Source organism: Chelonoidis abingdonii, chromosome 21 (assembly GCF_003597395.2).
Source record: "Chelonoidis abingdonii isolate Lonesome George chromosome 21, CheloAbing_2.0, whole genome shotgun sequence".
In the NCBI taxonomy this organism is placed as follows: domain Eukaryota; kingdom Metazoa; phylum Chordata; order Testudines; family Testudinidae; genus Chelonoidis; species Chelonoidis abingdonii.
The window spans coordinates 4114257-4141632 of NC_133789.1; the positions used below are offsets into that span (position 1 = coordinate 4114257).

At 59.8% G+C, this 27376-nt stretch overlaps 1 protein-coding gene across 3 annotated transcripts in view; it reads left to right on the top strand.

Annotated features, from left to right (window-relative positions):
- Positions 1-25518, top strand: part of CACNB1 (calcium voltage-gated channel auxiliary subunit beta 1) — a 28515-nt gene extending 2997 nt beyond the window's left edge. Inside the window, exons 2-14 of one of the 3 annotated variants that reach the window (XM_032791326.2) lie at positions 1904-1990; positions 11324-11443; positions 13464-13586; positions 13823-13959; positions 14749-14825; positions 15701-15858; positions 17858-17938; positions 18456-18514; positions 19050-19159; positions 20937-21088; positions 22045-22140; positions 22526-22711; positions 24504-25518. In XM_032791326.2, the coding sequence (XP_032647217.1) occupies positions 1904-1990; positions 11324-11443; positions 13464-13586; positions 13823-13959; positions 14749-14825; positions 15701-15858; positions 17858-17938; positions 18456-18514; positions 19050-19159; positions 20937-21088; positions 22045-22140; positions 22526-22711; positions 24504-24974 (1857 nt within the window). In that variant the 3' untranslated portion in view covers positions 24975-25518. Of the gene's footprint in view, positions 1-1903; positions 1991-6303; positions 6344-11323; positions 11444-13463; positions 13587-13822; positions 13960-14748; positions 14826-15700; positions 15859-17857; positions 17939-18455; positions 18515-19049; positions 19160-20936; positions 21089-22044; positions 22141-22525; positions 22998-24503 lie in introns of those variants that run through there. The other 2 variants (XM_075059627.1, XM_032791334.2) reach the window with 2 other exon arrangements.
- Positions 25519-27376: the final 1858 nt, after the last annotated feature.

Below are 27376 nucleotides of genomic sequence, written 5' to 3' on the forward strand. Positions count from 1 at the left end.
TGCACAGGGGTAGAAGTGTGTGTGTGGATCACAGCCCCACCCCCTTCACCTTTTGGCAGCTGGAGGCCTCCCCTGGAGGGTCCATGAGCTTGGGACTGGAACCCCTTCCCTGGGCTCAGCCTCTGCCCCATGGATCCCACCCTGTCCCGGCACAGATGGGCTGGCTCTGGGCAGCAGCAGGGTGATCTCTGGAGCCCACACTGCTCCCTTCCTGGTTGTGGGGCCGGGAGAGAGTTGAAGGGGCACAGAATGTCTGCAAATCCAATCAGCCCCACATCCTCTCTCTCTCTCCATGACGACCAACCGGGCTAATTCAATCCCAGGCCCCTGAGGATGGCCCGAGAGCTGCTCCACGCTGAATCAGTCACCTTTGCTAGGCCCAGTGGGGGTGATGTGTTAAACACCCCCCTTCTGCACGTAGACTGAGCCCCGCCCTTACCTGGGCACAGGAGGGGTAGATTGGCAGGGGGAGGGCAGCTCTCTGGATCTCACTGGAGAACACAACTCAGCCCCCCACCCCCTGTACATCTGTCCAGACCTCAGCCCCAGCCCTGTAGCTCCCATTGGGACAGGTGGGCAGACATCTCACCCCGCCCGTTGACATGGGGCAGTAAAGTTGCTCCCAGGGTGTCCTCCCCACAGGGGCCTCTGACGGACAAGCCACTTCCCTCTTCTGTACCTTGATTTCCCCTTCTGCTAGCTGAGGATTTAGCTGCTGATTCCTCCCCTAGAATATGCCATGTGATCTATGGTTATCCTATAAACATGCTGCTGTCTGTGGGGTGGCTGGGTGGGGTCCCCCCTTGCAACTCTTGATTCCTCCCCAGAGCAATATGGGGGGCCCGGGCAGTGGCTGGAATAAAGGCCCAGCCCGATCCACTGCCGTTTGCCCTCGACCGGCATGCACCTCCCTGTTTCTATTGGGGTGAGCTGACGTGGCCTGCGTTGCAATTAGCTCCCCCCGGTGATTAAGAGCCTGGCTGTGACGCTGTGTGGAGTCAGATTGGTTGGAAACCCAGCGAGCCTATTAAAGCCCCGGAGCTGCCTATTGATTGGCACCCGCATCAGGTGACCATGCTGCTTCCCCGGAGAGCGACCCCTCCCTCCTTCCCTGCCTCCTGCACTCCCAGTGCTCCGTGTGAGTGCCAGGGACCTGTGGGTGTCACTGGCTCTGTTGTGGGGGACTCAGCAGCCCCATAGGGAAGGGGATCCCACAGCCAAGCCAGGCCCAGGTGGATGTTTAGATGGCGACATGTTCTAAGCATCTGCGATCCAAGGGATTTTCACAGTGGAATAAACCATCTCAGACCAGCGGGATGTTTAGCCTGGGATCCATCTGTCCCCAGCCATCGGCCACGGGGGGAAGGCAGCCTCCTTATGGTGTGATATGCTACCGTGAGGGGAGAGATTCCTTCGTGGCCTCAGAAGCTGATGACCTGATGCCCTGAAGCATTAGGCTTGTCATTCATATTCTAGCAGCTCATGCTATTCACAGCCATATGATGTCTAGTGTGGTCATAGAACCGTTTATAGGCTCAATTAGAGTAGGGCTCCTGGGTTCTGCTCTCCGCTTTCGCATTGACTTGCTGCATGGCCACGAGTAAAGCATTTTCCCTTTTGGTGCCTCAGTTTCCCCCCAGAGGTACAATGGGGGAATGTTACTCACTTGCTTCTCTAGGGCAGGAGAGGAATGAAGTTTAATTCTTTTGTTCTTGTAAAGTACTTTGAGATCCTCCGATTGAAGGCGTGGCAAAGCAAATGTCAGGGTAACTCCTCCGTTAGCTTTAGCAGCATCCTGCAGCAGGGAGTTCCACAGGTTTCTGGTATGCCATGCAGTTGCCTGCTCCCACCCCTCTGTAAGCTCCTGCATGCTCATTAACCAGGCTGTCCCTCCCTTCCCCAGGGGAAATACAGCAAGCGGAAGAGCAGGTTTAAACGCTCTGATGGCAGCACCTCCTCGGACACGACTTCCAACAGCTTCGTCAGACAGGTAAGGAGAGCGGGCTGGGGAGCTCACATGGCCTCGGCATCCCGTGTTCGGGAGGGGGGATGAACTGGATGTAATACAGCAGCGTAGGGTAGGTGGTCCTGTCGCCCCCTAGTGGCTAGCCCCAGTTGCTGTAACAGTCTCCTTCTTGCTCTCAGTTACTCCTTTAGCTTAAGCAGCAGGGTCTTGAGGGTTCTGGGTTCGATCTCTGCCCAGAGCCACAGCATCATGTTCCCAGCTCTTGTGCTGTTCTATTTCCGTCTGCCAAGTGCCATGACTGGCCCCTTTCAGGCTAAAGCAGTTGCCGAGAGAGGAAAGGAGCAAGAAAGAACTAACATCAAGTGCCTACGGACGAGAATGAGGTGTGTGCTTCACCCTTTTCTCTCCAGGTCGGCAGAGAATCCACCCTCCCCCTCCCCGAATCTACAGTTCAGTTTAATCTGCTGTATTTCTTTAAGAGCAGAAATGGCATCTTAGTTTGCACTGAATCTCCCTAGAGGGGGTGGGGTGAGCTCAGGACTGGGGCTCTGCGTGAGGCGAGCTCCCACTTGCATTGTGATTGGGCCATGGCACAGAGAGGTGACTGCCTGGGGGAAATCAGTGGCTGATTAGTGGTAGGGGTGAGCATTGGAGGGTCATGTCGCTGGGGACACAAGAATTGCACGGTTCCCTTCCCTTTGGGTACTCTGACTCTAGGCCAGTAGGAGAGGAGCCTGGGCATCTGGGGGGATCCCCAGATCAAACCTGCCCCCGCCCCCAGGAGCGGGGGAAAGATCACGGGAGGGCTGGGATCAGAGCCCTGGCATCTCTCTTCATCCTGGGGCTGATGTGAGCTGGATCTGTGCCCATGGCAACACAGTGTGGCCGTAACCCCTTCACTTCCAGGGGTGCTGCCCGCATACATCGGGTGCCCCTTCAAAGCAGCGTGGGGTGGCATGGCAGGGTGTGCTTGGTGTGGGGCAGGGGGCTGGCTGTAGCTGGCAAGGTCGGGAGGGGAAAGGGGAGCGCCCCCTTTCCGCTATAAGTACCGCTCCGCTATGGCTCCTCTGATGCTTCTCCCATCCCGTTCTTTCTGCTCCTGCCCTGATCCCTGCAGTGCCCCCTGCTGGGAAGACCAGGGCTGGAGTTGCCAGGTGCTCCCCCCAATAGCCAGCCCCTGGGCCCTGCTCCCTACAGTGCCCCCCACAGGCAGAGGCCGGGACTGGACCAGCTCTGGTTTTCTCCCCATCCCCAAGATGCACAAAGGCAGCGCTTCTCCCCCTTCAGGGCAGGGAGGGGAGCTGGCCATCAATCCAGCAGTGTGAGTGGGGCTGGGTAGATCCTGCAGCGTTGTCTCCACCACTATTTTTCCTATCACCCCCCCACATTCCAGCCGCCATTGCTTTGCGTTCCTTCCCCCCACATCAAACAGCCCAGAAGCATCTCCTCAGAGCTGGAAGCAATGTGGTCTCCATAGCAACCTCCTGTGGGAGCAGCGGGGGGGCTGGAATAGACATTAAATAATGAAACAGCTGAGTCCCTGCGAGATGGATGGTTTGTGGGGGCAGCATCCCGGGGCCAGGCCGCTGATGGGCTGGCCCAGCCGGCGCCCATCTGTCTAAAACCCAAGGGGTGTGTCTGGGCAGGCCCCCAAGGACCCAGCATCCAAAGCTCCAGCACCTGGAGCTAACAGGGCGATTGCCCGGGCAGTCCCCCCTTACCCGGTTCTGCCCTGCGGGGAGCCAGCCAGTGGAGGAGACTCCAAGATAAGGCACTAGCTGGGATGGATGGGGCTCGATCTCAGGTGGGGGTGAGGTCATCACCCCCAGGGGATGGGACAAGGCCTCAGTGCTTGGTGATGTTAGATCTTGCCCTGGACTGAGCTCTACACTGGAGGGGGCGGCCCTGGAAGTCTGGGCTGGGGTGGGTTTGGCTTAATCCCCTCCAGCGTCCCCCCTGTGTGAAAGGGATAAACAGCTGGAGAGAGAGGTCCTATGACCTGCCCCCCCAGTAGGGTGGGGGGCGGGTGAATGGTTCCCATGGCAATGACATGGGAAGATGCTGGAGGTGGCAGTTACTGTGGAGAAGGTTCCTGGAGCGGGGCCCCCATGCAGAGAGGATTTAAAGGGCCAGCTTGCCTTGTATTGTCACCCTCCAGAGCGAGTGGGAGAAGGCTGAAGAGGTGCCTAGGGAAAGCTCCGGGCCTGGCCATTTCCCTGCTGATTCCAAGGCGGGGCTGCCCCCCATGGTGATGATGAGGCTGCTGGGGTCACAGACCTGGGGCCTGGGGGACACGCACCTGGGCTAGCAGGATTTTCCCCTTGCCCTGGGCTCATTCACAGGCTCCAAAAAGGCCCTCAACCCTCCATCTGCCCGAGGGAGGGCTCTGTGCCTGGAGATGGGCCGAAAGTGGAACCTTCCACCCAAAGAGACCGACCCAGTACCCATCACCCCTGAATTCAGGGGCTCAGATGGATCCCAGATCAGAACCAGCTGAAACCCAACGGAGGCATTTCTCAAATGCCCCAGGACTGGGTGGGCCCATTCTCTGTGGTGCTATCACTCATGAGCCCACGCAGTGAGGCTGGGAGGGCTTTGCCCCAGGCTAGTGCAGGGTCGGGTGAGTGGCTGCATGGGGTGGCTCAGATCTGGAAGAGAGGTGGGAAGGGACAGGAGGATCTCCAGCTCAGAGGTTGAGCCCGCTTTGGAGAAACAGCCTCCAGTGGTACGTGTTAGCCCCAGCCAGTGAGGCCATGAGAGTGAATCTAGGGGTGCATGCCTAAGGGTTATCAGATTGGATGAATCTCAGCCTGATTCCTGCATCTTGGGGTCCTGGGGGTGCAGGTCCCTGGGGAGAGGCCTTCCTAGTCTTGCACAGCAGAGGGCAACGTGGGCTCATTCATGGTAGTGGGGCGGACTCTCAGCTGCCTACCCCACGGAGCACTGCACCCTTATGTGCATCTAGGAACAAACCCAACCCAATGAGGAGGAAGAACCCCCTGCTGGCTGTGGGGCTGCCCACCGGCAGCTCCCCGGGGTGTAGGGTGCCTATATAAGCTCCCTGGGGTGTAAGGTGCCTATATAAAAAAAAGCCCCCAAAATTGGGACTGTCCCTATAAAATCAGGACATCTGGTCACCCTAAATGGGCTGGAGGCTGGAATGGGGTCAGCACCTTGCTCCAAGGGGGTGGAAGGCTCAGCTGAGGTTTAGATGGGGGCGGGAGAGGATGGTACCTTATGGGGCCACCAAAGAATGTGGAACCGGGATCCCCCGCAAGCTCGCACTTCATGGGGAGGCTGGGAATTGAGTGCAGGGACTGCGAAGGCCTGGGGCGGGGTCTAGCGGTATGTAGGTGTTAGTGGCTGGGTCATTCGTATCTGATCTCCCCACAGGATTGTTAATCGGGGGGTTCCCAGCCCCTCTCCCCCCAAAGTGTGTGGGTGTATGTGCCTGCTGGGCAGTCGCACCTGAAGCTGTGCTGCCCTCTGCTGGCATGGGCTGTGAATAGGGTTTACAGAGCTCTGCTCTGCAAACCCACCTTCTCCCCTCTCCCGGCTTTTCCTTGGGGCTGAGGTCTGTTCAGGTCATTGTTGGGGAGCCAGGACAGCCCTGTCCCACCACTGAGGGGATCAAGGATCAGGGAGCGGGAAATGGAGTAGGGCTGAGCTGAGAGGAAGGTGCTGCTGAATTTTTTGGGGGTGGAGAGGGTGGCCCAAAATGTGAGGGCTACAGACCCCATTTAGCCTTAACTCGTCCCAGAATTTGGCCAGGATCAGAAAGCAGCCCCAGAGCCCTGCTCAGTGCCTCGGCCTCAGATGGGGCTCTGCAGGGATCGGGAGGGGTCTTGGCCCTTTGGCAGCTTCCCCCTCCCCCACGAGAGGTGTGCCCTGCGTGTGCTTCCGCACCTCCTGCAGAGAGCGTCTGCACCCACGGGACTATGCAGCGTGACCCTGACCCTCCAGCAGGCTAGTTTTGGGGTAGCAGGGGGAGGGCTATGGGTCAGGATTGAGGGGCATCGGCACAGCTCGGCGAGGCCTGGAATAGCAGGGGGCTGAGGGGCACCAATAGATGGGTGGGGGTGCTTGGCTGTTTTCAGTCCCTTCTGATCCCCTGAGATCTCCCGTGAGTGGAGAACGTGTGCCCAGGGTGGCTAAACCCCACACCGAGCCTATCCCTGAGGCTGACCCTTGGCTCAGGCCAGCCCCCCTCGCTTGCCCGCCCCTTGCAGTGGGCTAAATATACCCTGGCAGGTTGCGAATGTTGCACTGTTGGTGAAACCTGAGCCCCGGCAGCCCAGCAGAGCCACCCCCGCTGCCCACTTGCGCCCAGGCGCAGCCAGCATGGAGACGCCCAGCAAAGAGCACCGGCCCATCTTGGTGAGCGTCACCCCACCCCATCCCACCCCTTGACAGCTCTCTCTCTCTAGGGGGCTGGGGTCCCCCTGGCTGCTCCCCCACCCTGACACTCTCTGGCAACCTCGCTGCCCTTCATCACTTCCCTTGTGCCCTCCCACAAACACTTGGGACCCCCGGGTATGGGGACTCCCAGCCAGCCCCAACCACAGCGGTTCCAAGGCCAGCTGGGCTGGCAGGGGTTCCCCCAGCTGGTGGAATGTTGTGCCAGACCCTGCACTCCCCACAACCCCTTCCCCCCTACACCCCTTGCTTCTGCCATCCCCCCAGCCTTCTTCCACCTCCTGCTTCCTCCTCGCTCCATTCCCAGCCCCCCAAGAACCTTGCTTCTACTGCAGCTCATGCCCCCCCAGCCCCTGCTTTTTTCCCACCCAGAATTCCCCATAACCTCTCTGCCCCTCTCCCCCCAGATGCCCCTCTTCCCTCCCTTCCACATTCCTGTCCATCCATGATCTCAGTACAGAGAACCCCCCACCCTCCCGCACAGGGAGCCAAGGATCTGCGGGGTGGGGTTCGCCCCCCCCAAATACTTCTGGGAGGTAGGGGGCTAAGGCTCCAGGTGTGGGAGGAGCAGGATGCGCCATGGCATGGGGAAGCGCTGGGGGGGATTCCTGGTTGTAGGGAGCAGGCTGGAGTTGTCCCTCCTCCCAGTGGGTTGCACAATGGTTAACTTGGGCATCAAGGAGTGAGAGAAGAGGGGGTGCTCTCCCTTATGGGTCAGTGCTGACCCCAATGCCCCAGGGTGGCACTAGGCGGGCACTGTGCTCTGGGAGAGGGATGAGGGGGCTCAGTAGGGGCCATCCTGCTCTTGGAATCAGTGCTGACCCCAGTATTCCAACTCGGCACTAGGGGGCGCTCTGCTGTTCGAGGGGCTGCGTCTGGAGCTGTAAAACCTATGTCCTGCACACGCACAGGGGTTCAGACTCCCCTGTTGCCTGTTCATTGCTGAGCGCTGTTAAACAGCTGCCTTGTCTCACTCCAAGGTGGCTGCATGGCGGGGGGCAGGGAGTGGCACAGCTTACCGAGAGCTTGGGAAGCACATTGGGAATCTTGTGCTGTGTCAATGTATCAGTGACCCCTCCCACCCCCATGAAATTCTGGTGATCTCTGACGTACGCAGCTGTGGACGGGTGGGGGGGGTGTCTCTCTGGTCGTGGACCCGCAACAAACTGTTTGCTGGCTACACATTTACAAAGGAATTAGTGGGGAGAGCGGAAAATTCTTGAAGGGCTGAGAGCCGGGAAAGGAAGGGTAGGGGTCAGGGTTGTGGTCTAGGCTTCAGAAGATCTGCGTTCGAATTCCGGCTCCGCCACTGAATCTCTGCAGGACCTTGGGCCTGAATATTCAGGGTGCAGCACCCACAATGGGGTGGGATTTTCCATAGGGCTACGCACTTGGAAATCTGGCCCTATGGTGCTGCGCTGTGCCTCAGTTTCCCCCCCTGGATCCTGACCCACCTCTTGGAGTTCATTAGCATGCGGCAGGGGCTTGAATACTCTGTGTCGAGGGGCTGGAGAAGCAAATACGGGCCGCTGAGGAAGTCTGGATCCAGACAGTTCCCTCTCACCCCCCATCCCCTATTCCCATTCATCTTGGCTCCGTGTGCTCCATGGCTGCGCAGCCCCAAGCACAGCTCCCGTTGGCACGGCCAGGGCTGGGTGCCATCTCTGGCTCCCGATCCAGTGCCTTTGCTCCGGGGCACATCCCAGCACAGTAACTGGTCGCTAGAACCCAGTGTGCCCAGAAATCCCTCTCAGCTGGGTGGGTTGTTCCCCTCCTCCCAGGGCAGGCCTTCCTCCCAGCCCCCCAAACACTCCCCATTTCACTTTGCAGGGCATCAGAACAGCATCCTCGTTCTTAAAGGGCCGGCGATCCCCCGCACACGTACCCAGCTGGGCCGCATGCCGGCTCCACTCATATATGACACTCGCTTGGTCACTGAGCCAATCGCGTCCCAGCCCCACGTCATCAGCTCCTGGCTCTTTCCAACTCCTGCCTGCCTGTGTCTCTGGTCTGGTCGGAGGCAGGGAAGCCAGGCAGCACTTCCTCATGAGTTTGCCTCCCCCAGCCCTGCGGCAGGGCAGATGGTACCTCTGAGAGATCAGCCCCAGGGCCTCCCAACCACCCTACCCCGGGGCGCTGATTCCCGCTCCCGAAGCCCTTGATACTCAGCAAAACTGGGTTGTGGCTTCCCCTCCTTGCCTGCTAGCCTCGTCTCCCAAAGCCCTCAGCCCCTCTGACTGGGCCCCCTCCCAGCCGGGCTCCCCCCCTCTTCTGTGCGTCCCCCGCTCACGGCAGGATGTATCTGTATTTCCTGGACGACTCACAGGAGGTGAGTACACTGCAACCTTGGCTTCGAACCCTGTCTGTCTGGGTTAGCCCTGCCCCAGGGCTGCCTGGCCAGAGTTGGGGGGCCAAAAAGGGGAGATTGGAGGGGGGAGGGTTTGCATGTCTCTGCAGGGAGGTGGTCCCCCCAGATCCAGCTAAATCATCTCCACTCCTGACTGATGTTTGCCCAGGCTTGCAAAGATCCATCCATCCTCGTGCAGCGCAGGCTGGCCCCCTCAGCAGAGGTCCCCCCCACATTGACTCTCTCTGGGGGTGCTCCTCAGAGGATGCATCTGTGTTTGATTGAGTGAAACCTGCTGGTGTGTTTAAACCCAGCTGGGAGCGAAGGTCACCTGGAACTGCCCTGAGAGGAGGCTGGCATAGTTGGTGGGGGGAGGGGGCGATGCTCTGTGGGGCTCTGCAGCGCCCCCTCTGGTTGGCCTGAGAATAGCCCCCTGCCCTCAGCTCCCGGCCCTTTGGGGTCATTGAGTTATTGGGGTTCTGGAGAAAGCAGCAGGTTTAATTTAGATCCCGAGCAGCTGAGTGCAGAGCCTGTGATTAATGGGGAACCCCCATTGGTTCCTTGATCCCCACTGAGCTGTCCGCCGGGGTTGCTGCTCCCCCCAATTCCTGACACAGCCAGGGAGGTAGATGAACTCGCTTTGTGGGTTGAGAGCTGACTAATTAGCGCAGATGTTTCGGGGGCTCCAGCAGAGGCAGCTGCATGGCTGAGAGCTGCCAGCTCTGCCCCCTGGGCCCGGACACTTGGAAGCTGTCTGGGAACCCCAGTGCAGGACTGAAAGGGGAGGCGCCCCAAGAGAACACAGAGTCCCCGGGCCAGTCAGGGAAATGAGTTTGCTAGTCCTCCCCTTCCCTGAGGATCCCGATACCAGCCCCTTTGGTGATGCAGGATCATTAGTAGCCTCTGCTCCGCACGGAGCTGGGTCGGGATTCAGGGCCATGGCAGAGCTGGGGGGAAGGAATTGGCATAGTGAGGCAGCTGAGGGTCGGGATTGAGGGGTGGCAGGAGAACAGTGCAGGGGGCCTCTCTAAACTGATCTTCACGGTTAACCAGCTTTGGATGCCCCGATTTCCTGAACCAACCCGGCCCCTGACCCCAGTGCCCCATGGCAGCAGCTGGGATGTCTTCTCTGTGGGCGCCTGCTCCCACGTTCACTGCCCTGCCAGGGCTCTCCAGTGACTAGGAAGTGCCATTTATCACAGTCAGGGTCAAGAGCCTGTCCTGTCTCCTCTGCACTGATCCCGAGGGGGATGTGTGTCAGGGTCCACCAGAACGCAGGTGCCTGCCCCCACAAAGGACAGACGCCTCCCATCCCCATGTGGACTCTTCTCCTCCCTCCCCTGAGTTCACTGCCAAGCTCGGAGCCTCAGTTTCCCCACCAGCATCGGGACCCCCCACCGAAGCTAAGGCACCGGGTGGGGGCAGAGCACTTTGACTGCTTCGTTAGCAGGTCTCAGCCTGTGGGTAGGCAGCTCATGCTGGGGATGTGAGACAGGCCATGGACCCTATCCCCATTGGATCAGACACCCACTGACCAGCACAGGGCTTTAACCCTTTGGAATCTGCAATCAGGGCTTCCTGGGAGCCTCAGAAATAGCATGGAGGTGGCAGGGGATTTGCTAGGATCCCTCGCCCCAGCCCAGCTTCCTCCTCATTCCTTGCCCACTCCCATCCTGCCCCATGTGGAGGGCCCAGCTCAGCGGGGGAAAGCTCAGCAGTACTCAGCCATTTAGATCTAGGAACAAGAGAACAGTCCCAGCCTGGCTCCAGGTGGCCCCTGAGTCTCACTCACCACCCCACTCCTTGTTGGTTCTCCTGCCCCTGCTCCATTAAGGATGTGGGTTTCCAGGTCCCTTACCCCAAGGAGACTGTCTGTTTCTAGGTGCCCCCCCACTCCCAGTCTGTGGCCCTGTTTCTCTTGCCAGTGCTGGTGCTTTCATGGGGTCTGATGCTACCCCCTAGCCTGGCACTGCCATGTCCCATCCCTGCTATCACGTTCCATCCCAGAGCGGTGAGAACAGCTGCACCTCGTTCCCTGCCACTCAGCTTAACCCTCACCACGCTAGGGGGAACCGAGGCACAGAGAGTCAGCGGCAGGGCTGGGAATGGAACCCAGGGGTCCTGACTCCTGCACTATAGCCACTGTGTTGGACCTCGCTCCCCTTCCAGAGCTGGCAGAGCCCCAGAGTCCTACAAACCCTCCTGCCCCACAGGGGCATAAGGTCCCTTAGGGGCTTGTCTCCAGTTATCTAGTTTTAGCCCGTGTGCCAGAGGTGGGGGTTGCTACAGCCCGGGATGGGCTGTGCTGGGCAATGGTTTGTTTCTAAAGTGCCCAGAGACCACGGTGATGGGTGCATAATGAATGAAATTCAACCGCCTCTAGCGCGGCGGGCTGCTGGGCCCAACTCCAGGCTGCCTGGCTGGCCCCTGTCCCCACGGCTTCACAGGGTGATCAGTGCATGGGGAGGTGACAGCATCCCCCTGAGTATCTCCTGCCGCTCTAAATGGGCTCACTCGGCTGTGTGGCCATGGTGCCCCCTCCACAGGGGGGTGCTGTGAAGCCCACCTCCTGATGCGGGTTCTTGCTCCCCCAGGGCTCCGCGGATTCCTACACCAGCCGCCCCTCAGATTCAGATGTGTCCCTGGAGGAGGATCGTGAGGCACTGCGCAAGGAGGCTGAGCGCCAGGCCCTGGCGCAGCTGGAGAAGGCCAAGGTAGGTGCCATGGCGTGTGTTCGGGGGCGGGGAGGGGGGAGGTTCCTTTACTCTGGTTCTGTCTCTGAATCCCCTTGTGCAGGCTGCGGGGACCAGAGTCCCTTTCAGTATCTAGCCCACAGGGTGGAAGCTGATCGAACTGGGGGCCCACACAGGGAAACATGGGCTGTCCGGGAGCTTGTGGCTGGCACTTCGCCTTCCTATCTGCTGAGCCAGCGTTGGGGGGTTGGTTCAGCTCCTTCCCCAGCTGCGCCTCATCCCCGCCCCCAGTGCCAAGCTGCTTGGTGCTAGGAGATGAGCCCCCAGCTTTCTGGCCAGGCCCCTTTCCTATCTGCGATGGAACAAGTTGCATTGCTGTGCCAGTGCCCTGACTCACAACCCAGTTCCAGAGAGCCCCGCTCTGCAGGGGAAGCCGAGTGCCAGGGAACCCTGGCTGTTCCCTCCCTCCCCTCACCCAATGTACTAGCTGTTCTTGCTGCCGCTGGCCCTGGACCTAGCACCGCCCATAAATCCTGCCGTCCAGGGACCCCATCAGCTAATTCATTTGGTTAATCTTGATGAAACATCTCATTGACCTGGGCTGGGCTCGGGAGAGTGCTGGTGCCAGGAGACTGCGGGCTGGTGCTGCCCTGCCTGGCGGCATCCCAGCCCTTCCATTACTGCCCCCCCAACCCCAGGGCTGGCTGCCAGCTAGCACTGGCTGCCAAGTGGGGGAAGGGCCCCCCACCTCATCCAGGGGCTGCTGCCGTCCTGCCACAGGTTGGGGACAGGGGGATGCACCCCTCTAGCCATATCCACACTGGGGTGGGGGGGTGTTACGCTCTCTTCCTCTGGCCAGAGGCCCTGGGATAGGCAGACCCTTTCCCAGCCTGCCCCCACTATCCTGTGGGTCACCCCACTGTCTGAACTAGTAGGAAGACACCAGGCACCAAAATCACTTCCTGAGGCCTTCCCGGTGCTGGGCACAATCAGGGCTGTGAAGTTGACCGCTCTCGGAGGGGAGTGTGGATTAGTGGTTACAGCAACTGGTGTTTGGGCATCAGGACTCCAGGGTTCTATTCCCTGCCTGATCTTGGGCACATCTCACTTCCCCGTGCCTCAGTTTCCCCTCTGTACAATGAACATCAGGCTTCCCGGGGCCTGCTGGGACCCTTCATCCCTGGCTGAGCCTGGGCAGCCCCTTGGTGCTCACCTCTGCCCCCATGCTCTTCCCCGACCTGAGCGCACACCTCTCCCCTGCCCCCAGCCAGGCTCCCTGGGAAGACGGGAGGTGTCGGCCCTGCCCCAGCCCCTGCTCTCCAGGCAGCATTCACTGGCTGCACAGTCCTGCTGCCATTAGCTAATGAGGCCCCTGTCTGTCCCCGCTCCCCCGGTGCAGTGGGTTTGCAGGCCGTGCAGCCGCAGCACCCCCTCGCTCTGCTGCTGGCAGCTGAGGTGTAATGTCCATTAGGAGACGTGCCAGCCCCTCTCCCAGGCAGGGGCAGCCCATTAGCGCAGCTTTGTGCGTGAGCAGAACCAGGGCTCCATGGGGCCGGGGACAAGGCCAAGGCCCTGTAAGGCTCTAGGTACCAGATCGGCATCACCTGCAGAGCAAAGGCGGCCTCTGTTTATCACCCAACCAAGCAGGGTTTCCCCATCGCCCCTGGTGCTGGCAGGCCCCTCTATAGGTGGGTCAGCCCGATCGCCCAGGTCCTCTTCTTAGGCAGCTGTTGTGACCAAGAACCCCCCAGCTCTTGGGGTGGGGGTCCACTCCGTTCTTTGAGGGAGAGACCCCTTCTTCTTGGTTCCTATGGTGAGGAGGGGAGGAGAGAGAGTTGGCCGGGGCTGCTCCATGTTCCTGCATCGGGGTGAGAATTTGGCCCTGGATTGCTAACTCCCTTCCTGGCTGGTCTCTGCAGCCGCTAGGTAATGGCGTTCTCTGAAATGCCAGAGCAACGCAACCTTCTGTCTGGGGGATCCGGGCCCCTCCAGCGTCTCTCTCCTCCCTTTCTCTCCCCCCACTAACCCGTCTCCTGAACAGACCAAGCCAGTGGCATTTGCAGTGAGGACAAACGTGGGCTACAACCCATCCCCCAATGATGACGTGCCAGTCCAGGGCATGGCCATCTCCTTCGAACCCAAGGACTTCCTGCATATCAAAGAGGTAGGGGCTGGGCCGGGCCGGGCCCAGGCCAGGCTGCGACTCTGGGGACCGCAGCGGCGGGGGGACTGGGGCTCGGCACTGTGTTGATGGGTATGGGTTTGGCACAGAGAGGACACAGGCCCAGCATGGCATTGATGGGACAGGCTCGGTGCAGGGGGGGATGGGCTTGGCGCCAGGGGGGGCGAGGGAGGGGGCTCGGCACCTTGTCTCAGGCCCCTCTTCTCTCCGTGCTGCAGAAATACAACAACGATTGGTGGATCGGGCGCCTGGTGAAGGAGGGCTGCGAGGTGGGGTTCATCCCCAGCCCCGTCAAGCTGGAGAACATGAGGATGCTGCAAGAGCAGAAGATGAGGCAAAACCGCCTGAGCTCAAGGTGGAACAGCTGGGTAGAGAAGAGAGAGAGGGAATCACGGCTCTTGGCCACATCCGCATGCAGCCTGGAGCCCTGGGCACCAGAGGGGAAGGCCTCCCTGGGGATTGAGAGCAGTAGGTTATGGGTAACTGAGGGAGGCCCAGCTGTAGCCATCTGAGCAAATCCACTCCAGTGAGACTGGGAATGGAAGGAGGATCAACATACCCTTCCAGTGGGCGCATTACTGGGCACCTTGAGTCATCATTCCCTTTGCTCAGTGGTCAATTCCTGCACAAGGAGCCAGGCAGGGTAGAACCAGCTCCAGGATCAGCAGTGACACCAGCTGAGGATGCAAAGGGCCTTTCATCCCTGTGCTTCAGGGCAGAACCTGAGTGCTGGCTGGGAAGGTGTCAGGAACAACGTGCAGGAATAGGTGGACTCGTTGGTCTGAACTGGCACAGTAGGGAGAATAACTGGCTAGATGGGCCCTTGATCTGATCTGGTACATCACTGGGTGACTGGGAGAGTGCTGGACTCTGGCCCCAGTGGTCTGATCCCAGCTGGAGGAGGGGTCTAGGAGATATCAGGCTAGATGGGCACATGGCATTGTCCTGGTGCTGCGGTTCCAGATGTAAGTCTCTCTCAGAATCTGAGCATGGAAGGCAATTCCCCCTTGCACAGAATTTTCAGTGGTAGGGCTCTTTGTTTCTTCCCAGACTAGTCCTCCTGCCCCCTACCCCAGCTTCTTCCCCCACAGGAAATTCCCTATCTCCAGGCCCTTACTGTTCCTTTCCTTTCTGCCCCATGCAGCAAATCGGGGGACAACTCCAGCTCCAGCCTTGGAGATGTGGTGACAGGGACCCGCAGACCCACCCCACCTGCCAGTGGTAAGACCACCTCCTCCCTTTGCTCTTTGACAGCGGACAGCCCCCAGCTGGCAAAGTTCACTGCACCGCTAAGAGAGACTGATGGAGAGGGGCTGATTCTGGCTGTGGCATTGGCGATAATAAAGGGCTGAGATGCCAGGTCTCTTCCCCCTTTAGCCCCTGAGACCAGCTAGTGCCCCAGTGGCAGAGAGACAAGGATTCCGGCCTGGAAGTGCCCAGCTTTCTTCTCAGCAATTCTACTGCAGCTCCTGGAATCTCCGTGCCTCCTGCAAATGCAGGCCAGGGCTGAGACACAGGCGTACACTGGTGGGGAGCACATGGCTCTGCCCAGGGTGTCTCACACATGGGCAGCGGGGTTGATGAGCTCTCACACTGGGCTGAGTGTGTGGGGCTTGCCATACATGCTGGCACGCACATGGAGAGTCATGCACATGTGTGGATGAACAACTGGGCATAGGCAGAAGGACGTATACACAGGAATGCTCCAGGTCTGCGCACCGGAGCACAGACATCCTCTGGACATGCCCACTTATGCCCACCTCCAAGGCATGCAGACGAAACCTGCTACCAGCTGCCTTGTCGCCTTCGCAGGTGGGGTACCTGATGGTTCTGCCCCCACTCTGATCCCATCTACAGTGTCTGCAGGGATGAATCCGGTTTTTCCCCCTCCTTTCATTTTTCTCCTTCGTTTGCTGAATCATTTTTTTTTCTCCTTCCTTTGGTACATTTTTTCATTCTTTTGTTCTTTTCAGCTGTTTCTTCTTTTTTTCTGTTTTACTTTTTCTTCTCTCCCTCCCTCCTTCCCTCCTTTCTTTCTTTTTCTTTCTTTCTTTCTTTTTCGTTTTCTCCCTCCTCCCCCATTCTGCGCCCCCCAGGTATTCTGGACATGACTAATTTAGCTTATGACCTAGACGCCCTTGACTTAGAGCTGGAGGAGGCCGAGGGCCTGGAGAACCCCCGATCTCCTAAGACTAGCGTCAGCAGTGTCACCACATCCCCCTCCAACATCAAGCGCATCCCCTTCTTTAAGAAGGTAAAGGAGCCCAGAGTGGGGATCTGCATCCACCTGCCGCACCCTCACTCATGCCTGCTGCTAATACCCGTGATTCACCCTGTGTGTGGGGCTCGCTGACCTGGCTGGGGAGCTTTGGATTGGGGGGCAGAAAGGGCCATGGTTTGAACGTGGTCCCATTGTCGTTCAGCTGCTGTGGGGCACACTATGGAGTAAGAGCATCATCTCACAGGCACCAGGGGACCTATAGCCGGGGCTGGATGTCCCCTTTGCAGGCTATTTTGGGTGTGTTCCCCATCACACCAGGAAACCCAAACTCCAGCATGGCCTGGAAGGGGGCAGCCATTGGGGGTGTCCCCCATCTGCTCCCCTCCCATACATAGATGTGCACATGAGGCATGGGAATGGTATGTTCCAGTGATCACACACATGGCCTGTGAGTTAAGAGCATTTCTACCAGTTGACACCCTCCCCACATGAAGCATGGGAATGGAGCGGTCCAGCGCTGCTTTGCCCCTGTGAAACGCAGGAGTGGAACATTCCAGTGGTTCCGGTGCCCCCAGCTTAAAGCATGGGGAGTGGAATATTCCTGCACTGCTCCTCCCCCATGAAACATGGAGTGGAACATTCTGGCAGCTCCTCACACCATGTGAAGTCTGAAGCACTGTCCCCTACCCCTCCATGTAAAGCATGGGAATGGAATCCCCTGTGAAATTTGGGAGTGGAACATTCTAATGGTTCTCCAAGCATGGGAATGGAATGTTCCAGTGCCACTGCTGCCCCCCCAGAAGGTTGGGAGTGGGATGTTCTCGCAGTTCTCTGAGCATGGAATGTTCCAATGCTGTGTCCCCCATGTATACATGGGAGTGGTATATTCCAGTGCACACTCCCCTTCCCTGCCCCCCCCCAAGGAAACATGGGAGTGGCATTGTCTGTCCCATCCCATCCTACCCACATTAGATGGTAGGGGGGCGGCTCCCGTTGGGCCCCTGTGGCCTGGAGGTTGCTGGGATGCTGCTTGCTGAGCAGCCCAGGGGGTGCACTAGAGTACACGGGGAGGGGCTGCATCACCCAGGGGTCTCCAGTGATCCACAGAGCAGGGGATCAGTTTTGGGGGGGATTCAGTGCAGTGCAAGGGGGGCAGCCTGCGGGCAAGGGCCTGTGACCCAAGGGGGCAGGGGAGGAGGGCCTTGCTGCCAAGGGGGCAAAGGTGTTTGCAGTGCCAGGGTGTGTGGATTGAAGAGGGCTAGTGTGAAGTGGGGAGCAGGGCCAATGCAGGGGGGAGCTGCGTAGCACCTGGGAGGCACGTGGGGGAGCCAAGCCATCCCCCCATGTGGTCACACTCCCTCCCTTAGATCCTGCCCTGCCCACCCTGATTCCTTCTTGCAGTCTGAGCCAGGTTCCAGAGCACCCTCCCCTGCCTGTTCCCATTTCCCACACACCGTCGGCTACAGAAACCTCCCTGCTGCCATTGTGTGTCTGCTGGCATGACCTGTCAATAACACGCATGCCTTGTTTATCTTCTCTCGCCTTCCCCCTCCCTGCCCCATTAATGGTGATCACTGGACATAGCCAAGCAAAAGCAGAAATCGGTGAGTAAAAGGGCTTTCCTTGACTTGCCTGTAAAGGGTGGGGGCGGACCTGGGCCCCCATAATGATCCTTCCCCACCCGGCTTCTCCTCTGCCAGCAGTGATGGGCCGTGTCAGTGTACCAGAGCCAACAGCATGGTTGTTCCCATGCCATCAGCTCCCCTCTCCCGGCACCCAGTGCCGGCACCCAGTGCCACCACCCATGCTGGGCCATGATGGCACAAAGGCAGAACCACTCAGCATAGCCACCCAGCCCCCAAGCCAAGGGGGCATCAGCATGAGCTGGGTAGCCTGTGCCCAAGAAGGTGCCAGCTTTTCCCCTACCCTGCAGGGCACTTGGGCTTTGTAGTGCCATGGGAGTTGGGCCCCCTGGTCCGATGACCCCCCAGGCACACGTCAAAACACCTTGTCTTTTGCCCTCTCCTGGCAGGCGGAGCACGTGCCGCCGTATGACGTGGTGCCCTCCATGCGGCCGATCATTCTTGTGGGGCCGTCCTTGAAGGGGTACGAGGTGAGCCCGGGGCAGGTGCTCGGGGTGGGGGGGCAGACTTGTGCTGCTGGGGAGCGGCCTGGGAAGGTGGAATGTTGAGCAGCTTCCTAGGGAGCAGGTGGCCTTTGATCTCATTCACCCTGTTTCACCCATCCCCATCTGTCTGTCCATCCATCCACTCGGCCATTCCCTCTTTCCCCTCTCCTCCCGTCTCACCGACTCCCCCCTCCAATCTTGCCCCACTCCACCTCTGCATCTGCCCACACCCTCCTCTCTCCATCTCCGGGACCCATCTGCTGTCTCCCTCTTCACACTGATAGCATCAGAGAGGGCTCTCTCCAGTGACCAAGCGTGAGTGCCTGTGCCAGGGAGAGCCAGTGGCATCTGACCTCTGAAATCCGCCCCTCCCCTGCCATTGCTCTCTCTTTTTCTAACCCCCCTCCACCCCCATGCGCACACACCTTGATGCAGTGAATCCCGACTCCCCCTCCCTCCGGCCCCCCTGGTGTCTGACTCCAGCATCACCCTCTCTCCTCAGGTGACGGACATGATGCAGAAAGCCCTCTTCGATTTCCTGAAGCATCGCTTCGACGGCAGGTGCGGGGACTCCTCGGACAGATGCTGCCAACCCTCCCTCCCCCCATCCCCCCCAGCCCTTTTTGGGCACTAGGGAAATGATGTTTTACTCAAAATCCCGGTTTCTGGGAGTTGCCCCACGGCGATAGGCTCCGTAGGGTCCAACAGAGAGAGATCCCAGCGTGTCGGCCGCACGCTCTTGCTCCAGCCTAACGCAGGACACTCCGTCTGAGCTAGACTATCTCCCATCCCATCCCCAGCCCTCTTCGTCGGAGGATCTGCAAGCACTCTGTAAGCACGAGAAACCAGGAGTCCGGCGCTCCCATCTTGCGCCTCCTTGCTGGGCGGGCAGCAATGAGCAGCCCAGATGGGGTTGTTCCCCCTGTGGGGATTCTGTTCCCAAGGTGCCAGGGTTCACACCCTGACTTCTGCCCCCAGGGCTCCTTTGGGGTCCTGTTTTCTGGCCTGGTGGGGCAGGCACCCTGCTGGGGGCCACAGCAAATGGCAGAGGCCCCCTTCCCCCTTTACGCTCTCTTCCTCTCTCTGTCCCTCTCAGAATTTCCATCACACGGGTGACAGCTGATATCTCCCTGGCCAAGCGCTCCGTGTTGAACAACCCCAGCAAACACACCATCATCGAGCGCTCCAGCACCCGCTCCAGCCTGGGTGAGGCCACGGTCCGGGGGGGGTGGTAACGGAGGGGGAAGCTGTGGATTTAACCCTTTCCCACACCCTGGCCCTGCTTGGTTACCCTGGGCCTGTTTTTTTTTTTTGGCTGACTCTCACTTAGACCGACGGCCTGGTTCGGAGGTTGAACCCTTTCAAGCCTGGCTTGGATCTGTATCCACTGGGAGCTGCTCCAGCTGCCTGCATCCTCCCCTCCCTCACCTCCGGATGGCCCTGGAATGCCCACTGTGCCCCAGGGCATCTCTTCCCCTCGCTCTGTCTGGAAGGGCTCTCCTGGCCCATGCTCCCTGCCTCGCCTGCTTGTGCTAGATGGAAAGAGAGGCCCTGTAGTGCCGCTCATGCCCCGAATTATGCTGGGATGCTTGGCCACACCAAGCAGGGGCCCTCCCAGTGCATGCTGGGATGCTTGGCCACACCAAGCAGGGCCCCCCCACAGTGCATGCTGAGTTGTGACGTGCCTTGATGACTCCCATTCAGTAGGGCCGGGGCGTGTTTCCGGTCTCCTGGATACTGGTGCTGTCGCGTAGTGGGGTGACTAACAGGGCTCGCGTGAGCTGCGGATGCTGTCCCCACTAGGCTGGGCTGGGGCGGGGCCTAACGCACTGACTCCTGGGATGATGAGTTCAATTCACTCCTTTTTTCCCTCCCCTTTTTTCTCCCCCCCTCCTTTCCCTCCGCACTGCTTCTTTCCTCCCCTGCTCCTGGTACAGATGTCCTGGGTATGTAACCTTTAACCTCTCGGAGACCTGTCCAGACCACTCCCTACCATGCTTCCTAACCCTGTGGGATCCACAGCCGACCTAGGCGTGCTGGGGGCCGATGTGTTACCCCCTGCTCCTACCGCCATATGGATGCAGGGTCAGTCCAGCAGGGGCCATGAGGGGGGCGGCAGAGCAAGATCGCTGCGCCGCCAACGCCCCCTGGCTCGGAGCTACAATGAGTTGGTCCGTGTGTGGGGCTGGAGTCAGCCAGGGCAAGGGTACCCTCCTCAGGGGTCTGTCCCCACACCCGGCCTGATATGAGGCCTCGGGATTGAAGATGAGCTCAGGACACTCATCCCAGATCCTAGGGTCTAGGCACATGGGGATCTGGGTTTTGCTTTGTCCCCTGCTAGGCGAAAGGGGTGTGTGGGTCCCCCTTCCCCCACCCTACTGTGCCCCCAGCTCCAGACCCTGCCCCACCTCGTGGCTTGGTGCTGGATGATCTCTAGTCCATACTGGCTGTACGTCCAGCCTGGGCAGCGTTACACGTTGGGCACATGCCAGGCATGGGCTTCGCGGAGCGATCCCACTGCCCAGTGTGCAGCACAGCATGAAGGTACCTGACGCTGGGGATCCAGGAGACAGGTCCCTCCCACCCATATGTCTCGTGTGTTTGGGGGGTGGGGCGGGGCACTGCCTTTGGAATGCAGTGTATGACCCCTCCCTGTGGCTATTCCCCCACATAGACCCTCCAAATCTCCCCCTTTCTCACCTCGCTTCCCCTGTTGCTATCCCCTCTGACAGCTCCTTCACTTATAATATTCTGTGTCAGGATCCTCCCTACCTGGCACCTTCCCCCCAACCCATACCCAGGCTCTGCCCCCTCGGTTTCTGTACTTCTGGCCCCCCACCTGATCCTTGTCCGCCATCTCTCACGGTCTCTCTGCCCCCGCTCAATCCATCCCCTCCCCACAGTCTCGCAGAGTTTTTCTGCCCCTGCCCTTCCACACTCCATCCCCTCCCCACAGTCTCTCACTGTCTCTCTGCTCCGACAGCTGAGGTGCAGAGCGAGATCGAGCGGATTTTTGAGTTGGCCCGGACACTTCAGCTTGTGGCCCTGGACGCCGACACCATCAATCACCCGGCCCAGCTGGCCAAGACTTCACTGGCCCCCATCATCGTCTACATCAAGATCACCTCCCCCAAGGTGGGTGCATTGCACCCTGCAGGGGGGTGACCCAGCTCTTGTGTTGCAGCCCGGGGACTCGCTGCCCAGATCCTCCCATGCCAGGAACCCAGTGGGTACCAGAGAGGGAGGATGCCCCACGGACCTTTCCCTCGGGGCGCAGGGTTGGGGTATGCGCTCTGCAAGGGCCGTGGGTGTGCTCTGGGTATGTAACCGTAAATCTCTTGGGGAACAGTCCAGACAGCTCCCTGCCACGCTGCCTAATCCCACGGAATGGCCGTGACCGATATATAATCCCTTTCCACCGCCCCATGGCTGTAGGGTCACGCCAGCAGGCACCATGGGTTGGGGGGAGCAGAACAAGATCGCTGCCCCACCGATGCCCCCCTGCTCAGAGTGGCTGGTGCTACAATCAGCTACTCTGTGTGTAGGGCCAATGTTTGTGGGGACTCTGCTCCGTGTGCGGGGTCAAAGTGAGCCTGGGCAGCTGTGTCCCCCACCCCCGGCCTGATATGAGATCTCAGGATTGAGGACAAGCTGAAGATGCTCATCCTGGATTCAGACATCCCCAGGGTCCGGGCACATGGGATCTGGATTTTGGTTTGTCCTCTGGTCAGAGCAAGGTGGGGGGAGGGTTAGATCACAAGTGCAGTGAGTTGTAGAGTCTCAGCCTTGTCCTCTAACATTCAACACAGTAGTGGTTGCTTAAGAGAGGCCCAGGGCTGGGCCGGCAGGGGGCTGCGGCTTGAGATTGAGGGGCATCAGCAGAGCTGGGGGATAGGGAACCCAGCATCTTAAAGGGACAGAGTTGCTTTCCTGTCTGAGCTCTGGGCCGAGCAGCAATGATACCTCATTCGCCCTAAGTCAGCCCCCCATGCCCAGCCCCTCTCCTCGGCACTGGAGAGGAACAGAGGGCGGGGGATGCCCCAGAACTGATCCCTTCACCTGCGCTCACCTCCTGCCCCCTCCCCCTGCAGGTGCTCCAGAGGCTGGTCAAGTCCCGGGGGAAGTCCCAGGCCAAGCACCTGAACGTGCAGATGGTGGCGTCGGATAAGCTGGCACAGTGCCCTCCGGTGAGTGCCTGCCCCTCTCCTTACCCTCCGGTTCTCCCTGCAACACAACTGCTCCACGCCCCCAGCTCAGCCAGTGAGTACCCACCCCACAGCCTGTCCCACCCCACACCCTCTGCTTGCCACATCGCTGCCCCACATCCCCAGCTCGGCAGAATACCTGCCACGCCCCACTGCCCCATACTCGCAGCCTGGGCCAAGTCCCTGCCCCCCTGCCAATGAATATCCATCCCACAGCCTGCCCTGGTCAGCCTATACCCCCACTACCTCCCACTGCTAGCTTGACCAAGTTCCCTGCTTTGCCGTGCCCTTCCCCACTGCCCCAGCTTGGCCAAGGCCCCTCCCCACACCCCCAGCTGGGCCACCTCACGCACCTCTCTCATTGCAGGAAATGTTTGACATCATCCTGGACGAGAACCAACTGGAAGATGCCTGTGAGCACCTGGCTGAGTACCTGGAAGCCTACTGGAAGGCCACGCACCCGCCCAGCAGCAACCCGCCCAATCCCCTCCTGAACCGCACCATGGCGACCGCTGCCCTGGCCGCCAGCCCCGCCCCTGTCTCCAACCTCCAGGTACAGGTGCTCACCTCCCTCAAGCGCAACCTGGGCTTCTGGGGCGGGAAGGGCAGCCTGGAGCAAGGGCTGAGCACCCAGCCCAGGGTGGAGGAGCACGCGCTGTAGTTTTAAGAGGAGGAGGAGGTGGCACCTTCAATGAACATGAAGGAAGAAATCTTCATTGGAAACCCTGGCTGATTCCCCCCCTCCGCCTCTGCTGCTGCCCCCACGTCCCACTGCCCCATGTTCTCTGCAGGTGGAGGGATTCCGTCCGCCTGCCCAGCATTGTTCTAAGGCTCATGAACTGGGGAGGGATCTGCGCCCCCTGCAGTGCACAAGCACTGTAGCTGCATCACAGAGAGTTGGGCTTTGCCTGGGAAGTGCCATGCTGCCATCAGCCTCCGCTACCCCATCTGCCCCCCAGGCTTCTGCATAAAAGCCTGCTCTGGAGAGCTAGGTCGCCCCTGTCAGCCGACTCTAGCTCAGGATCCTGTTTGCATGGGGCTAGGTCCCATCACCCCTCTAACGCAGGACCCATAGCCCTGCTGGGCTCTGCCTTTGGCGCAGTGCATTCTGAGATTCCCAAAGCACCGTTCCTGGAGTGATTGGGGTCCTGGAGTGAGTGAAAGGCCGCTGGGTGATTTTGGAACGCGAGGCTCAGCAGTGCAGGATGGGGAAGTGCTGGGGCAGGGGAGTGACTCTTTTTCCACATCAGAGGGCAGGACCAGCGCAGCCAGACCTAAGCCAGAAACCGTGGCATGGCTGTCGTGCGGTGCCAGGCATCCTCTCAGCCAACGGCTTGTCGCAAGGCCTTCCCCGCTAGTGTAGATGGGAGCCATTAGCGAGGAAGCGTCTGGCAGTTTCGTCACCCTGGCTAGGAAGCTGGACTCCTCCCATCTCCTTCCCTCGTGCTGTCCCCTGAAGTCTTCCACCCCCAAGGCATCCCAGCTCCTGCTTGCGGGCTGCCGCCCCTGATCTCCAAGAGCACTGAGCTCACAGGCCTCTGTTAAGGGCACTCCGACACACCATGTCTGTGCCCATCCTTCGGGGTCCGGCCTGCCTGGCTCCTCTTGTCTGCTCCCGGCTGCTGCCTGAGTGAGTGGCTGGTTCCCCCTGGGCACCACCCCAGAAGTGCAAATGGAGATTCTCCAGCTACCTGGCAACCTGCCCCCAGTCGTGCCCCGCCCTAGTCGGGGGGCGGCGCGGGGGGAGGTCAGGGCATGTTTGTGTCTTGGTGTCTGTAATGCTTGTTGGAAAGTGAAGAGCTGTGGCTCATGGCCTCCTCATTCGGGCAGGCGGGAGCCAGGCCTGCTTCTCTCATTCACACTCTGCCAATGCCCCTCAATCCCACAGCCCCCGACTATGCCAGTCCAGGGCACCCCATACACCGCCCTGCCAGTGCCCTCATTACTGCCCCACCAGCATCCCTCAATCCCGGCCACAGACCCCCACCCCCACTATTCCAGTCCAGGGTCTCCCCCCGCCACAACTCTGCAGTTGCCTCTCAGTCCTGACCCTCAGCCCTTGCATCCCAGCCCTGAACCCCACCTTTGCAAACGATCCCACACACTCAGCATTACAGGTATAACCTCCCTAGGGGCTGGGCTGAGACCCCATACTTTCATCTCCCTTGTGGCTTAGACTGGGATTGGGGGCCAGGGCTCAGCAGGCCAGAAGCTGCTCTCACTGTCTTGAGGATTGACGTGTATATTAACCGGTACTGATCTGCCATTGTTGCCCCTTGGTGGGCAGACTAACTCTGCCTTGTCTTCTCCCGTTTGCATGGTTTGTCGCTGCTTCTCCTAACCAGGGACCCTACCTAGTGCATGGGGAGCAGACACGTGAGGGGGAGCACGCCAGCCTGCACGACTACTCGGGGGAGCTGGTCAACCGCGGCCAGGGGCGGCCAGGCCAGCAGCACGCTCGCCTGGCCAACCGTGGCCTGTCCCGCCAGGACACCTTCGACTCGGAGACCCAGGGCAGCCGTGACTCTGCCTACACCGAGCTGGGCGACTCCTGCATGGACATGGAGACGGACCCCTACGAGGAGCCCGAGCCCCGCAGCGGCACCCCTGGCGCCTACTCCCGGGGCCTGGGCCGCCACCACCTCCACCAGCGCCAGGGGTCCTGGGACGAGGCCGAGCCCAACCACCAGAACCACAACCGGCAGCTGCGGGGCCGGAGCAAAGGGCGCGACCGCTACTGCCCCAGTGAGGAGGAGGCCATGAGCCGGAACAAGAATGACCTGGAGGGCTGGGGGCGGGATGTGTACATCCGCTAGGGGATGGGGTGCCTGGCTGCTAGGGGCCCCAGGGCGTGGGGCTTCGGTCAGCTAGGGGCCCCTGGGATGGGGCATTATCTACTGTGGGGGAGAATCTCTCTCCTCAAGGAGCCTCTGAACATAGCGCTCCCCTATGAGGTTGGTTTGGTTCGTGCCCCCTAGCAGGGTTGGCCTGAGATTGTATGATGCTCTCCCCGGCCCCCCATGGGGATCTCTTGCTAGCAGTGCCAGGGGCTCCCCTCTGCCAGTGGTGCTCCCCGCTTATCTCCCATAAGATAGTGAAGATTCACTCCCACCGTAAACCCCTTAGGGGATCCTGGGGGAGGGGTAGCTCAGTGGTTTGAGCATTGGTCTGCTAACCCCAGGGTTGTGAGTTCAATCCCTGAGGGGGCCATTTAGGGAACTGAAGTAAAAATCTGTCTAGGGATTGACACTGCTTTGAGCAGGGGGTTGGACAAGATAATGACCTGAGGTCTGTTCCAACCCTAATAATCTATGATTCTTTCCCTGCCCCCAAAGCTGACCAAACTGAGACCCAGCTTGCCCCCCCTCTCCCTGGGGAGGAAAGCATGCTCAACCCCAGTATGTAACCGATCAGTCCCAGGGCTGCCTTGAAGCAGCCACCTCCTCCCTGCCCTGGTTCTGATTCCCCACACATCCCATTGTATTTCCATGGTGCTCTCAATGATCCAGCTGCCAGGGGAGTGGGAGGGCCAGCACCTCCGATTGCTGGAGAAAACGAGGGTCCCTGCCCAGTGCCAAGGAATCTCCTCTATGGTCCAGTGCCTACAACAGAACCCAGCCCCTTGACCACATGGCTCCATCCAGGCTCAGCCTGCAGCTCCCACAGTTCAATTTCACCTGCCAAGAGAGACCAGATGGGGAAGGGGGTGATGCATGCACGTGGGGTGTGCACTGGGACCTGTGCCCCATAAGGGACCCAACATAGGGTGGCTGTGCTGAATGCGTCCACCCTGCCTGCTGAGCTGTGCAGCGTTCCCTGCATGCGAGTGCTGTGTAGTGGCCAGAAGGGGTGGGTTGACACCCTGATTTCTGAGGGCAAGGCGGTCCCTGGGCTGTAATGCCCCCCTACTCCCTAAATCAGGGAAGGGCTGGAGGGGGTGGTATCTCCCAGCTGGCTTGGGAGGGAAGGTATTAACAGCTTCTCGAGGCTCAGCTCTGGCCTGCCCTGTTCTCTTGCGCCCACTTATGGGGTGGGAACCAGGGCTCATGGCCCTACCTGTTGGGACCCTTCACTTGGGGGCTATTTTTATCCCAGCCGGAGCCTGCAACTCCCCAGCAGGCTCCTACCCAAAGGCCCAGGCCCTTCCCTGCCCTCCCCACTGGGGCTCAGTTCCTCTCCTCCCCTCCCCCACCCACGCAGCCTGGGATGGTGGAGGCTGGGAGGAGGGTGGGGTGAAAGAGATCTGGATGGATCCAGCCCAGACCTCTGACTTTCTGGGCAGCGCTGCTTCCCCCTCCCCCACCCGGTGCCAAAACCTGGGCTGACATGAAACGGCCATGGCTGCCCAGCACCCTTCCCCTGTCCTGTGCCGTGTCTTGCATCCCTGTGGCTGTCTGATGTGTGTCCAGTCCTGTCTTGTCCGGCCATGGTGCGTCCGTGTGTGTGTGTGAGCACGTGTCTGTCCCCCCCACCGTCACGCACCAGCTGGGACATGGGCAGGACCTGGCTCTGCATAGCGCTTCTTGGATGTGAGTTCCCCTGGCGCTCTGCCCATCGGACGTCCCCCACATCACATGTGCGCCAGCCTCCCTGCCCTGCACTGTGGCTGTGGATCCAGCCCACCCTTGCTCCGCCTGAAGGGAATGTAAAGCTTTGCTCTTGAGTCTGTAGAGGGTGGTGGCAACCCCCCCCTCCCCCATTGGGACATCACTGGAAGCTTCACCAGGGGAGCCCTGGGAGGCACTGCCTTAGACCAGACCCATGGGCTGACCAGTCCCACATCCGGCATTCGCTGTAAACCCTGATTGTGCAGCACCGTCCTGGTTTTGGTGGCCTCTTGAGGTTGATTGGCAGCTGTCTGATTCGCACAGTGTTGCCTAATGGTTAGAAGAGGGACCTGGGGTGCCTCAGGTCCACACCTAGCGCTGCCATTTTGTCAGGCCACACTCCTTTTCTGTGCCTCAGTTTCCCCTTTCTGTAAACGGGGAGATAATGAACCTCCACTAAGCGCTATGAAATCTGCAAGCTCTAGCCACATCAGTGTATTGTAGATACTGCACTTCATGGCTCTCTGTGCCACTGCTCATAGCTTCATGGTGGTAGCAGGCCTAGGACTCAGCACACAGGTCTCTACCATTTGAACTACAGGGGAATCTCCTTTGGCAGTATGGGGCCTATGATACACTATTGAACCTAGTAGAGGGTGGCGGGGAGGAGG